Consider the following 15,844-nt stretch of genomic DNA (forward strand, 5'->3'; position numbering starts at 1 on the left):
TTAACAAGCCAGGCGAAAATAAATTGCAGCATTTTTGGCAGAATTCTTTTTAGATTTTAACCAAAGAAGAGGTACAGTAGATCTTTTTGAATGTTCACCTCACAAGCCTGGTCGTGGAGGGGACTTATGTAATATTTACAAAAAAAATTTAAGTGTAGGCTTCAATGTAGAATGGCACTTCCCCTCCAGTGCTAGCCATTTCCCCTACAAGGCCTGCCCATAAACCCCACTACAGCTATCCCCACGCATGCCCTGCCATCTGCACATCTACTGGCCAGGGCATTCTGTGCATTCAAAGCCAAAAACAGAGAGATCTTAGCCTCCCGACTCTGATACCAATTTGTAAACCCTACTAGATGGTGTAGTCAGAATTGGAAAATGGTGTGGGCTAGTAACAGTACTCAGGTTCAGAAACTGCATTGATTTATTTCCTCATGGGAATTACATGGTGAGGATTGCCACGGGATTTAGAAACGATAACTCTGCTAGCCCTACAATAGCCCTAGGACAAGAGAAATACAAAGGTAAAAAATAACAAGCTATTTAATTTATGCTCGGTCTGGTGGCTCGAAACAGAAGAGAGAGACATTTTTTGGCCACAACTCCAAGAGTCCTCAGTATCACGAGTCTGGAGATCGTGTGCTGTCATTTGATTTGCAACTGAAAACAATTTGGCCTATCGCAGCATGAACCAGCCGATTGTTGTAATATTGACAAAAAGCCAACAGACAAAAGGGTTGCCTTTTCATAAAATTTAAATAATAAAAAAATCTCACATATGGGGTCTTGGGGCAGCATGTAGAACAGAGAAAATATACAACAAATTCTTAATCCATATCCAGATACACTGTTCCGATACTAAATGTGATGTTTTGTTGTTGCCTATACATGACATGATTTATTTTTTGTCATGTAGCATAAAATTCTGCAAAGAGATTGCTGGAAATGAAGTGACAATTTGTGTACTTGCCTAGTGGCTGCAGAGACAGATGAAAAAGTTGGCAGATTCAGAAGTTTTTGTAACTCCTTGTGACTTTTTCAAGCACTAAAGAAAAGTTCCATATCTTTCAACCCTAATACCTGCCATGTCGTGTTTCTTGAGGTAAAAGGGAAAGAAAAGCCCTGTTTTATTTATGCACACTCATTATGGATTCCTCTTTCCTCTGTTCTATGAAGGATCGCCATTTTCTGAAAGCTACTCCACCGGCTTTCGGTAGATTGTCAGTGACTAAGTATATATTTTTGCTACCTTTATTTTTGTATAAATGTTCGATACATGCCACCCATGTGTAATGTAGGCGGTGCATCTTTCTTAGTATGTGCCTACTTTTTAAACAATTTGTGTATTTTTTCTTTACAGCTGTGTCTCACATATGGTTAGATATGTTATTAGAAGCAGTAGATACTGTTCCTGTTGAAATTGTTCAGTCTGAAATACTGCCTGTAGCTGTAAGTCAGTCACAAGCGTCAAACAACACATGGGCACGAATCACTGCTTGTCATCTCTTTGGGAAGGTAAAGGAAATATGTATGTTTGTATTACTTACTACTATGTACGTTTTCAACATACTGTTCATAAGTTAACAATAAACATCCTTGATGCCTTTAAGTTTAAGCTGATCATGTGTTAACAACTTTTGTTTCATTAATTTAAACCATAGTCAGTGTTCTGGCATGAAACATATTCACAGTTACAGTTTTGGTTTGCTTCCAGATCTAAAAAAAGCTTTTTATAAAAGATACAGGAGTGAGGAGTGTAATTTTTACTTACAGCATTTTTGTCTTATTGCTACTTCCATCTGGAATTATGTTCCTTTCAGAGGATACTGATGCAATAGCTCCATACTTAAAAATCATATACAACCGCTTGCTCGGCGAAAGATCCGTACCTAAAGACTAGAAAGCTGCACAGGTCACACCAGTATTCAAAAAAGATAGTAGAAGAAGTAATGCACTGAATTATAGGCCCATATCAATAACATTGATATCAGCATGATTTTGGAACATATACTGTGTTTGAACATTATGAATTACCTTGAAAAGAACAGTCTATTGACACACAGTCAATACGGATTTAAAAGACATTTTTGTGAAACATAATTTGCTTTTTACACATGAAGTGTTGAGTGTTATTGACAAAGGATTTCAAATTGATTCATTTTTTCTAGATTTCCAAAAGGGTTTTGACACTGTACCACCCAAGCAGCTTGTAGGGAAATTGCGTGCTTATGGAATATTGTCTCAGTTATGTGGTTGGATTCATGATTTCCTGTCAGAGAGTTCACAGTTCATAGTAACTGATGAAAAGTCATCAAATAAAACAGAACTGATCTCTGCTATTCCCCAAGGTGGTATTCCTTATCTATGTAAACGATTCAGGAGACAATCTAAGAGGTCATCTTAGGTCGTTTGCAGATGATGCTGTTGTTTATCATCTACTAAACTCATCAGAAGATCAAAACAGATTACAAAATGATTTAGAAAAGATATCTGAATCGTGTGAAAATTGGCAATTGACTGTAAATAATGAAAAGTGTGAGGTCATCCACATGAGTGCTAAAAGGAATCCATTGGAATCCATTAAACTTCGGTTACACGATAAATCAGTCTAATCTAAAGGCCATAAATTCAACTAAATGCCTAGGAATTACAATTACAAACAATTTAAATAGGAAAGAATACATAGAAAATGTTGTGGGGAAGGCAAACCAAAGACTGTGTTTTATTGACAGAACCCGTAGAAAATGTAACAGATCTACTGAAGAAACTGCCAACACTACACTTGTCCATCCTCTTTTGGAGCACTTCTGCATGGTCTGGGATCATTACCAGATAGGATTAATGGGGTACAACAAGAAAGTTCAATGAAGAGCAGCACATTTTGTATTATTGCGAAAAGTTTTTTTTTAGTGGAATCTTCTCACAAAATTTCAGTCACAAACTTTCTCCTCCATATGTAAAAATATTTTGTTGACACTGACCTACATAGGGAGAAATGATAATCATAATAAAATAAGGGAAATCAAAGCTCGCACGGAAAGGTGTAGATGGTCATCTTTTCCATGTGTTGTTTAGGAGTGGAATAACAGAAAATTATTGTGAAGGTGGTTCGATGAACCCTCTGCCAGGCACTTAAGTGTGTTTTGCAGAGTATCAATGTAGATGTAGATGTAGATGTTATCTGCTTGCAGCATCATTGCCAGATTTTGGAAAATTTGCAAGCTTATGACACTTCCAAATGTTAGTGGAAATCAGACAAAAATAGTGCAAGTAAAAAGCACTCTCCTTACTTCTGTATCTTTTGTAACAAGCTGTTTTTGGATCTTAAAGCAAACCAAAAATGTATTTGTTTCATTCCAGATTGTATGGTGAAATAAATGTTCATTTTTGGTTGTTAAAAATATAGAATGCAAATCTGTAATAAAAATAGTATTGATTGATTCTTGGTATATGGCTTATCACATAAATTAGGGAAAAAAAACACAGTCATTCAATCCTGTATGTGCCAAGATATATCATCATCACTATCAATACAGCTCACGGGAAAGGAAATACATAAAACTGGTTTTATGTAAATAGAATGAAAATTTGGACCAAGGACAGGAATCAAAAATGGGTCTCATGCCTACTAGGCAGGTGTGCTAGCCACTAAGCCACTTTGGCTCAGTGGTTCGCTCAACTGCACAGATTACCCTGGCATGCCTCCCTCCTTGATCCAGATTTTCACTGCCGTCCCAGTCTACTTTAAATTCCCCCTTACCAATTAACAGAAATGCCGAGGCTCATCATGTTGTGGAATAGCACCTCAGCATCGAATTCCTGGGTGTGGATATTGACCAGGACTGCAAATGGAAATCATGTAATACAGGGTTATTACAAATATTTGAAGCAATTTCACAGCTCTACAATAACTTTATTATTTGAGATATTTTCACAATGCTTTGCACACACATACAAAAACTCAAAAAGTTTTTTTAGGCATTCACAAATGTTTGATATGTGCCCCTTTAGTGATTCGGCAGACATCAAGCCGATAATCAAGTTTCTCCCACACTCGGCGCAGCATGTCCCCATCAATGAGTTCGAAAGCATCGTTGATGCGAGCTCGCAGTTATGGCACGTTTCTTGGTAGAGGAGGTTTAAACACTGAATCTTTCACATAACCCCACAGAAAGAAATCGCATGGGGTTAAGTCGGGAGAGCGTGGAGGCCATGACATGAATTGCTGATCATGATCTCCACCACGACTGATCCATCGGTTTTCCAATTTCCTGTTTAAGAAATGCTGAACATCATGATGGAAGTGCGGTGGAGCACCATCCTGTTGAAAGATGAAGTCGGCGCTGTTGGTCTCCAGTTGTGGCATGAGCCAGTTTTCCAGCATGTCCAGGTACACGTGTCCTGTAACGTTTTTTTTCGCAGAAGAAAAAGGGGCCGTAAACTTTAAACCGTGAGATTGCACAAAACACGTTAACTTTTGGTGAATTGCGAATTTGCTGCACGAATGCGTGAGGATTCTCTACCGCCCAGATTCGCACATTGTGTCTGTTCATTTCACCATTAAGAAAAAATGTTGCTTCATCACTGAAAACAAGTTTCGCACTGAACGCATCCTCTTCCATGAGCTGTTGCAACCGCACCGAAAATTCAAAGCGTTTGACTTTGTAATCGGGTGTCAGGGCTTGTAGCAATTGTAAACGGTAAGGCTTCTGCTTTAGCCTTTTCCGTAAGATTTTCCAAACCGTCGGCTGTGGTACGTTTAGCTCCCTGCTTGCTTTATTCGTCGACTTCCGCGGGCTACGCGTGAAACTTGCCCGCACGCGTTCAACCGTTTCTTCGCTCACTGCAGGCCGACCCGTTGATTTCCCCTTACAGAGGCATCCAGAAGCTTTAAACTGCGCATACCATCGCCGAATGGAGTTAGCAGTTGGTGGATCTTTGTTGAACTTTGTCCTGAAGTGTCGTTGCACTGTTATGACTGGCTGATGTGAGTGCATTTCAAGCACGACATATGCTTTCTCGGCTCCTGTCACCATTTTGTCTCGCTGCACTCTCGAGCGCTCTGGCGGCAGAAACCTGAAGTGCGGCTTCAGCCGAACAAAACTTTATGAGTTTTTCTACGTATCTGTAGTGTGTCGTGACCATATGTCAATGAATGGAGCTACATTGAATTTATGAAATCGCTTCAATCATTTGTAATAGCCCTGTATAGATCTTCTCACATGCTTAACTTCAGCAACATTTGCTCTCCTTGCAGTTGCTGATTTCAGTGATGAAACCATTAGGAAACTATCATAAGGAATAATTTTTTGTGGTAATTCCACACATAGACGCAAATTTTTCATTGCCTAGAAACACACAGTTAGGATAATATCTGGTATCTGTTCTTGAACTTCTTGTAGGCAGTTGTTAAAATGTTAGGAATATTAACAACAGCCTCCTAATAAATTTACTCTCATATAAAGTTTGCAATGAATTTGAAAATAATAGTAGCATTCATAAATATGAGGTGTGTTCAGTGGAAAAGGTATGAAAGAAACCTGTAGGTATCATTGACATCTTTATTCAAAAGTAATCATGAGAGGCCAGAGCGCATCTATCCCATTGTTTCAAGAGCTGAAGGATTCCCTGTTCCTGAAATTTCTGTGGCTGTGGCAGGAGCCAGACCTCCACTGTGTCCTTCAGTTCATTGTCTGAGTTGAAGAACTTCCATTTGAGTTGCTTTTTTAGCAGACAAAACACACACAGAAGTTGCAGGATGATGAGTCCGGGCTGTAGGGCAGATGCTTATGCTGCTTCTATTTGAACTTTGTCATTACACTGTGTGTGAACTTGGAGATGTGTTGACAAGCATTATCGTGGAGCAGAATCACTCCTTCCGTGAGGGAGTCCGGGCTGTAGGGCAGATGCTTATGCTGCTTCTACTTGAACTTTGTCATTACACTGTGTGTGAACTTGGAGATGTGTTGACAAGCATTATCGTGGAGCAGAATCACTCCCTCCGTGAGCAGCCCAGGCCATTTGCTCATGATGGACTTAAATAGACTATGGAGTGTCTCACCATACATGTCAGTGTTCATGGTTTCTCCATGCTCGAAGAATTCGATGAGTATCTAGCATTGGACAGTGAAAAACATGGTGAGCATCATGCTGGCTGCTGAGTGCATGGCTTTGAAATTTTTAGGGGGAGGTGATGATGCTACATTAGTGTCCCTGGATATCTCACTATGTTACCCCAAAGCAGCCTGAGCAGGTTTCAACCGATTTAGTTGTTATGACGTTGTCAACAACTCAACATTACTCTTGCCATAAAATATTTTAAAGGTGCTGACAAAGAATGAAACTTTTAAGAAAAAATTACTTCATTTCTACTTGACAACTCCTTCTACAGCATAGATGAATTTCTGAGGAGACAGTATGTGTGTGATTGGTTTACATTTATCAAATTTTGTTGTAGATAAAGTTTAAAATATAAATGGCCTTGTTTTTAGAAAGAAAACTTGCCTTACCTGTAAACCTAGTGATCCATATTTTGGGGAATGGTCACAAATAGGATCCATGGATTACATAGAAAATTAAACTAAATGGGCAGCAATTCAGCAAACATAAAGAAGCAATCTTAGCTGCTATGGGGTGAATGATTCTTTGGGTGAAACATTCATTAGTAGGCAGCCACTGAGGCACATGATACACCCAGCTATATTATTATTATTATTATTATTGTTATTATTATTATTATTGTTATTTTTACCTAATAATGTGAAGCTGCTTTGGAGTTCATTGTATGTCAATAGCTGCTTATGGGAACTCCATGGAACTTTTAAAAACTTCTGTAAAGGTGTAGTGTAATAGAGCAGATTTTAAATTTTCCTTCAGAAAAAAATTGTTTTTCAGTATTTTAATTCCACAGTGTTGCACAAGAGAGATTGTCCTCTCTGTTTTCTGGTGTTATTTCCCATTTACATGACCTGGTCATTATGGGTACTGTAAATTACCAATTTTGCTCTTAACAGATAAGTAATCAAATCTTTATGCTGTATCAAGGAGAGCATTGAGAATGTGACCTGTTTTCTAAAAGAAATTAACCAAGCAAATTGGTATCATACAAAAGACTTATATTTTTGCTCATCCAGTTTGAGTTGCAGTATATTCAATTCCCAGATCTATTACATACACTTTTAATATTGAATCACTGGTCATTGGTATTTTAAAAATTACTTTTGTTTAACATATTTTTCACGAAACCCTCCTTTTTAATTATTGATATTAAACATCTCCAGATGACATCTACTCTCCATGAGATCTGGCATACCACTGCCTCTCAACATAACTTCTCACATAGATTGTCTTTACAAAGCATATGTCTGCCGAAGTTGGAGCCAAACAAACATTAAAGATACAACTCAAAGTGTGAAACTGAATTGATGTACAAAATGCAATATAAACTTTAATATAATTAAATATTGGTATTTGATTTTAAAATGACATTTTCATCATAGACTGCATATATTTATTGTAAATCTCATTATTGCGATTTCAGATTGAAGCCATTATCATCTGGTTTAGATGTTGAAACACAGCATTTGTCAGCATGAATAAAAGAAATAAAATGGATGTGAGCTTGTATGGCTCTTATCAATGTTCACTATGTTCACGATCATTATACATCACGTGAAAATGGTTATAGAAATCATTTTATGGTGTGTGTAACAAATGGTGATAGGAACTATAGATGCTGACATCAATTTTATATCTGTGTCAGCTGCTGTTTTTCAGCATTTAAATTACTTGATAATTACTTAAAACCAAAATTGCAATAGTGGAATTGACAATAATGGCAAAAATGTGACCATTCAGAGAATTAAATATAATTATTTGAAAATGTTTCAGTTGATTATTTGATGTTACCCATTGAATGACTTCTTTCAATTTATATGTTTTTGAGTAAAATATAGAAAAATTAGAATTCGACTGAAATATATCTTGTTACAAAGCTGACCTGGACTGACAGAACAACTCTCATTTATCAAGTACGCAATACTTCACCTCTCAGAAAATTTTACAACTCAACTTCCCAGTACTATAAATCACAAAAATAGCAAACAGACCAATATGCCTTGAAATCCTGTACTAAAAAGAGCAACAATGCCATCATTGGAATCCTATTCAAAAGAGATTGATATCCCACTCGTTGGCAATCTCCCACTGATTGGAGCTATGTATTAAACAATATTCCACATTTCAAAGTTATGTACTGAACAGACCGATGTGCCATACCTCAAAATCCTCAAATAGACTGATACCCCTAATATCGTTATAGCGCTCATCTATCCATACATCCTGATTTTAGCTATTATTTCTGAGTTGCTGGATGCTCTTCATGCCACTGTATTATCTATAAATGAATAGCATCCAGTTTTTATGTAATCTTTCTGGAAACCAGCTGTCATTTGCCCAGAAGAATGTGGAAAACTATCTAAAATTTGTGCTTAATACTGACTGGTGTTTCAAGTCTGCCGTTGTTAATACAATGTATTCATTCAGTCTGAGTCTAGCTCACTTCACTGCCTCACACCCTACCTGTCCCAGTTTTGTGAAGGCAACAGTAAATATGATTTTGAGCTTCAACATTTATCTGTAAGTACATATTTTGCAAACCACTGTGAAATGTATGGCAGAAGGTACTTAGCATTGTACTGCATGTTAGGGTGTCTTCCTCCTCCAGTCACGTTTGGATCTCAGGAAGAATGACTGCTTAAATACCTCTGTTCATGTTGTGATTAGTCTAACCTTGTCTTTGTGGTCCCTACAGATGCAATAGGAGGGGGAATGGAGAATTTCTCTGGGTTTTTCATTAACTACTGGTTCTTGGAAGTATGTGTTCTTGGGATAATTGACATCAGTACACAAATGTCTGTCAATTCAGGTTTTTCATCATTTCCAGGATACTCTCCTGTGAGGCAAACAAACCTGTGACCATTTGTCCTGCTCTTCCTTGTATGCATTCAGTGTGCCCTGTTAGTCGTATTTGCCATTGTCCCCTCCCCGCTCGCATACACACGATATTCTCACATGGGGTGCACAAGTGATTGGTAACCAGTCTCCTCCACAAACTGGCTGCATTTTCTCAGTATCCTGCCAATGAATCAAAGTCTACCATCTGCCTTACCTATCACTGAGCCCATTTAATATCCCTGCAAATTGTTACATTAAGGTGTTTATTTACTGATACTAATTGTGACTCATTGATGTTATAGTATACTTTTTTGTGAAATAACAGTTTTATATTCCTGAACATTTAAAACAAGTTAACAATCTTTGCATCACTTTTAAATCTTATCGTGAGCTGACTGGTTATTTGCGCAGTTTTTTTCAAGTAGTAATTCTATATAGAAGACTGCATTATATGCAAAAAGTCTGAGGTTATGTTAATTTTGTCTGCCAGGTCATTTTTATACAGTCCAGGTCACTTATATGCAGTACGAACAAAAGTGTCCCAACATGATTCCCGGATGAACATCTGAAGTTACTTCTACATCTGTTGATGAGTTTCCACATATAGTCTGTCCTCCTTCCTCCGTATCCCCTCCGTACCAAGAAATCCTCAACCCAGTCACAATTTTGTTTGATACCCTATATACTTTTGTTAATACGTGTTGGCTTTATACTGAGTCAAATGCTTTTTAGGACTCGAGAAATACTGTGTCCATCTGAAAGGTTTCATCCAAAACTTTCAGGATGTTGCATGAGAAAAGGGCAAGCTGGATTTTGCATGATCATTGTATTTTCAGATTCATTGATGATTTGCATGAAGGAGCTCATTCTGTTCAAGATACATTATTATGTTTGATCTAATAATATAGTCTTAAGATTGTACAACAGATGGATGTCAGTAAGATTTATGGATCATGTCTGCTGCTCTTCTTTTAGACTTTTCCCTATCACTGGGCACAGCTGTTTTATTTGAAGGATCTATGGTGTATTATAGTTGAAATGGAAGCTACTTTGCTGCAAATTCAGTAGATATCAAATGTGACAGGAATTGCATTGTGCTCTGTAGACTTGTTTAATTTTAGCTATTGTAGCTCCTTCTCAACACCAGACTCTGATATATGTATTCCACATCTTTGCAGTGGCACGACAGTGGGCAGTACTCCTGTACTATTATTTGTGTGAAAAAATACCGACTCCATCATCAGGCCACTGACAGTTTGTCAGGTCATTCTTTGCCATATGGTGTAATTTAGATGTTACGTGGAGGTCCATGTGGTGAACACTCTGCTCTTTTGGCTTTCTAGACCATAGAGATGCTTTTTCTCATTCAGGTAGTTCCTCAGTTGACATCACAAGACTCAGTGGATCCCAATTGCTGTCCTCCCACCAGTGGAATATTCCTGTCAGTACTGGGAACTGAACCTGGGTCCTCCAAATGGCAGTTACGATTCTCTGACCACTTAGCTAAGAGGGTGAACCACTATCCTTTGTATGAGGGTACAGATTCTGGAATAGACTCCCATTTGGATCTCTGGGAGAGAACTACCAAAGGGGAGGTTACCGTGAGGAAAAAATTGAATAACCAACGAAAAGGTGATGTTCTAAGAGTCAGGGCATGGAATGTCAGAAGTTTGAACGCATTAGGGAAGCTAGAAAATCTGAAAATGGAAATGCTAAGGCTCAGTCTAGATAGAGTGGGTGCCAGGAAATGAAATGGAAACAAGACAAGGATTTCTGGTCAGATGAGTATAGATTAATATCAGCAGCAGGAGAAAACGGTATAATGGAGTAGGATTCGTTATGAACAGAAAGGTAGGGCAGAGAGTGAGTTACTTTGAACAATTCAGTGATAGGTTCGTTCTTAACAGAGGCGACAACACACCAACAGCAACAAAAATAGTTCATGTGTATATGCCAATGTTGTAAGCTGAAGATGAAGAGATAAAGAAAGTATATCAAAATATTGAACAGGTAATTCAGTATTTAAAGGGAGATGAAACTCTGATAGTCATGGGGGATTGGAATGCAGTTGTAGGGGAAGGAATAGAAGGAAAGGTTATGAGAGAATATGGGCTTGGTACTAGGAATGAGAGAGGAGAAAGACTAATTGAATTCTGCAATAAATTTCAGCCAGTAATAGCGAATACTGTGTTCAAGAATCACAAGAGGAGGAGGTATACTTGGAAAAGGCCAGGAGATACGGGAAGATTTCGGTAAGATTACATCTTGGTCAGGTAGAGATTTTAAAATCAGGTACTGAATTGCAAGGCCTACCAATGGACAGATAGACTCATATCACAGCGTAGTAGTGATGAAGAGTAAGCTGAATTTTAAGAGACTAGTCAGGAATAATCAGTGTGCAAAGAAGTGGTACATGGAAGTATTGAAGAATGAAGAGAGATGCTTTAAGTTCTGTAACGGCCTAGATACTGTGATAAGGAATAGCTCAGTAGGCAGTTCAGTTGAAGAGGAATGGAAATCTCTAAAAAGAGCAGTAACAGATGCTGGAAAGAAAAACATGGATACAAAGAAAGTAACTGTGAATAATCCATGGGTAGCAGGAGAATACTTCAGCTGATCAAAGAAAGGAGGAGGTACAAAAATGTTCAAGAAGATTCAGGAACACAGAAATACAAGTCACAAATGAAATGAATAGGAAGTCCACGGAAGCTAAGGTGAAATGGTTGCATGAAAAATGTGAAGAAATCGAAAAAGAAACGATTGTCAGAAGGACTGACTCAGCATATACTAAAGTCAAAACAACCTGAGGTGAAATTAAAAACAAGGGTGGTAACATTAAGAGTGCAACCGAAATTCCACTGTTAAATGCAGAGGAGAGGGTGGATGGCTGGAAAGAGTACACTGAAGGCCTCTATGAGGACAAAGACTCTGAGGATGAGAGAGAAAAAGAAACAGGAGTTGATATGGAAGAGATAGGGAATCCAGTCTTAAAATCAGAATTTAAAAGAGCTTTGGAAGACTTATGATCGAATAAGGCAGAAGGGATGGGTAACATCCCATCAGAATGTCTAAAGTCATTGGTAAAAATGGCATTGAAAGGACTATTCACGTTGATGTGTAGAATGTATCAGTCTGGCAATATACTACCTGACTTCAAAAAACATTTTCAAAAAACATTATCCATATAGTTCTGAAGCCAAGAAGAGTGAGACTTATCTCATAGTCAGGTTAACAACTCCTGCCTCCTAGTTGCTGACAAGAAAAATGTACAGAAGAATGGAAAAGAAAATTGAGGCGTTGTTAGATGACTATCAGTTCTGACATTGTGATTGATAATGGACACAATACTAAAGAAAAATCAAGACACATTCATAGGATTTGTCGACCTGGAAAAGTGTTCAACAATGTCAAATGGTGCAAGATGTTTGAAATTCTGAGAAAAATAGGGGTAAGCTATAGGGAAAGACAGGTAATGTACTATATGTACAAGAGCCAAGAGGGAACAAGAACAAAGTGCTCAGGTTAAAAAGGGGCAAAAAAACAGGGATGTTGTCCTTTGCCCGTACTGTTCAATCTGTACGTTGAAGAAGCAATGATGGAAATAAAAGAAATGTTCAAGAGTGAAATTAAAATTCGAGGTCAAAGATAAGATTTGTCGAATGGAGTGGAAGTGAAGAAGAATTACAGTATCTGCTGAATGGAATGAACAGTCTAATGAGTACAGAATATGAACTGCAAGTAAGTCAAAGAAAGACAAAAGTAATGAGAAGCAGCAGAAATGAGAACAATGAGAAACTAAACATCAGGATTGGTGATCACGAAGTAGATGAACTTTAAGAATTCTACTACCTAGGCAGCAAAATTACCCATGATGGGTGGAGCAAGGACATCAAAAGCAGACTAGCACTGGCTAAAAGAACATTCCTGGCCAAGAGAAATCTACTAGTATCAAACATAGACTTTAATTTGAGGAAGAAATTTCTGAGAATGTATGTTTGAAGCACAGCATTGTGTGGTAGTGAAAAATGGACAGAGGGAACTGTAGAGGGTAAAAACTGTAGAAGAAGACAGAGATTGGAATACATCAAGCAAATAATTGAGGACATAGTTTGTAAGTGTTACTCTGAGATGGAGAGATTGGCACAGGAGAGGATTATCTTGAAAGTTAATGTTTCTTATCTATTACCTCTCATCTCTTTGTCGAAAAGTCTTATATTTTATATAATGCTTATTTATATGTATTTAGATTTACAAAGGTTGAGCATATTCCTGTGGAAACTGTACTCTTCACTCATCTGACATTGAGCATGCCGTATCCTCGTCGCCACTGTAGGGTCTTGTTCCGCAAGGGAGAGGATGTTATGTGTGGCCAGTAGCCTCTTTCTACAACAGAAATGCACACGTGGATTAATATGGTTCTCTATTTACATGAACTGAATACTTAACTAGAATAGAGTCCATGTGTTGTGGACTAAGCTCATCAGTAATAGTCCTCTTGCAAGAAATATTGGTACTCCTGCTATTACAAAATTTAGTCTCACTGCTATACTTGCTATAGTCTCTAAACTGGTCACTACGTACTATAGTAGCCAGGGACCCCTCTGCGAATAACTGACAGACACCGAACTGGTGTGTCAGTTAGTGGCCAGCTGCTGTGGCTGAGCGGTTCTGGGCGCTTCAGTCTGGAACCGTGCCGCTGCTACTGTCGCAGGTTTGAATCCTGCCTCGGGCATGGATGTGTGTGATGTCCTTAGGTTGGTTAGGTTTAAGTAGTTCCAAGTCTAGGGGACTAATGACCTCAGATGTTAAGTCCCATAGTGCTAGGAGCCATTTTTTTGTCACTTAGTGAGGCCCTCCGGTCGGCGGTGGTGACGTAAATACATGCTGTTGAAATGGTGTTGGCGGCGTGTTGGTTGTCGGGGTGTCTCTGGCCTCTTTTGAGATAGGCGCACTTGGTCCAACACCTACTATAGATCTTCACACTTCATTTCTGCTGACCGGTGTGCTGGCGACAGCTTATGCCAGCACAGAGCATAAAACAGACAATACTGATATGATGTCTGTGAACTGTAGTGTATTACCCCCTACATATGGATTAACTTTGTCTGGGATTAATTATTTTCACTGTACCATAGGATGTGCAGTGTATTGTAAAGACGTTTGAATATTTTTAACAATTGATTGCTGTTCATTGTATTCTTAAAGAATAATTGCTATACACACTTGCTTTGAACTGTCCACTCTTGCTCTATGTGCTGGTGCTCTACCTCTTGCAGATGTGCTTAAGGCTGGATCCACTTGAACTGCAGTCAGAGGTAATACCTGGACTTGTAGCATTATGTCAAGATGTTGCCTGGGAAGTGCGGTCTGCAGCTTGCGAACAGCTAGCTCACGCTGCCAGTTGCTTTCGATCATCGCCACTCTTGCTTAGCACCCTCTGCGAGCTAGGAGCTGATGAATCTGAAGCGGTAGGTATTATTATAGTTATGCAAAGTTGAATGTCATGTATCTATGGCAGACTGTTACAGCTCGAGTGCCTGCATAGGGCAACTGGGCACCTGTGGCTAGAATTTGACAAACAGTTCACACACAGGCAGTCAGGCAGCCAGGCTGTAGTCTACACTAACTTACTGTATGCCTCATCTGAGTACCTGCAGGAAGGCTGTGTGCAGATGGTTGCACATGCAGCAGAACAAGGTCGGAACATGGTAGAATAGGCCTGCTATGTGGGTAGCCCGCTCATTCCCCATGGGCAAACTGGAAGGCAGTGTCCGTGCCCCTTAGGATAGAGTTGGCACAGCCTGGTCTATGGATGTGACATTCTTACTAAGATCCTTGTGCTTTCATATGACTAGAAAACAGAAATATTGTGAAACTCAGTTTCAGTGAATTTTTGTTAGACAGTTTTAATCACAAATAGTGAATATCAAATACAGGGTGTTTGTAAATTCCCATTACAAGCTTCTAGAACTTGTAGAGGGGAGTAAGTACATAATATTTTGAATAGCAACTCATGTCCAGAAACAAACTGTTTCTGTTGTATGACGGTTTCAATTCAGATGTTTAACTTGTTCACAACTGCTTGAGGAATTGAATTAGGCATGACACAGTCTAATTATTAGGCAACAGTTCAAAAGGAAACATAATGGAACAGCCATTTATCATTTAAGCACATTTTTGTATTAACACTTAAACATTATGTGTTTACATTATTCCAAAACAAAAGAGAACTGAGATATTGTTCGTACAGGACTACAACATCACATGACCATCTGATGGAGTACCCATCACCCTGTCTACCGTATTGCGTACCAGAACAACCAACTCTTGAGACTTTTCTCTTTCCCTCAGCAGAAGTGGATGCATTACACATCTGAATTGAAACTGCCATAGAACAGAAACGATGAGTTTTTGGACATAGGTTCCTATTCGAAAAATTATGTACTTGCTCCCGTCTATGAGTCCTAGAGGTTTCCTACAGGTTTTTCTGAACACACTTTATTATTGAACAAATGTACTAGAATAGCTTCCTTGGTTATAGTAATAATTTTTAGTGTTAAGTGTGACTGTCGTAATCGGCAGTGGGAAACAGAATAACCTAGATTTTTATACATTCCTGGAGGAAACAAAAGCAGCCTACATATAGCAAATTTCAAGTACTATAATAGTAGATTTATGTTAAGGCCACAGACTGTGTAGCTAATTAATGTTGATTACATTGATTAATCGTAAGGTAATTTGCACTTGAGTGCAACATTCACAATGATTTTCATAATTAAAGGGATTAGAAGTTCCAATTACAAGTGCAGTAGTGTTCGTAACAAGCATTTCAGTTACTTAAAATGCTCTATTTGGACCACAACTATTTAGTTACAGTTAATCTTCACAA

General features: G+C 38.4%; 1 protein-coding gene across 3 annotated transcripts in view; it reads left to right on the top strand.

The window, feature by feature from the left end:
- LOC126194934 (uncharacterized) overlaps positions 1-15,844 on the top strand; it is a 274,312-nt gene that overhangs the window by 44,226 nt on the left and 214,242 nt on the right. For all 3 annotated transcript variants that reach the window (XM_049933315.1, XM_049933317.1, XM_049933316.1), the window contains exons 4-5: positions 1,361-1,515; positions 14,232-14,423. In XM_049933315.1, the coding sequence (XP_049789272.1) occupies positions 1,361-1,515; positions 14,232-14,423 (347 nt within the window). The remainder of the gene's footprint in view (positions 1-1,360; positions 1,516-14,231; positions 14,424-15,844) is intronic.

Source organism: Schistocerca nitens, chromosome 7 (assembly GCF_023898315.1).
Source record: "Schistocerca nitens isolate TAMUIC-IGC-003100 chromosome 7, iqSchNite1.1, whole genome shotgun sequence".
Classification (NCBI taxonomy): Eukaryota; Metazoa; Arthropoda; class Insecta; order Orthoptera; family Acrididae; genus Schistocerca; species Schistocerca nitens.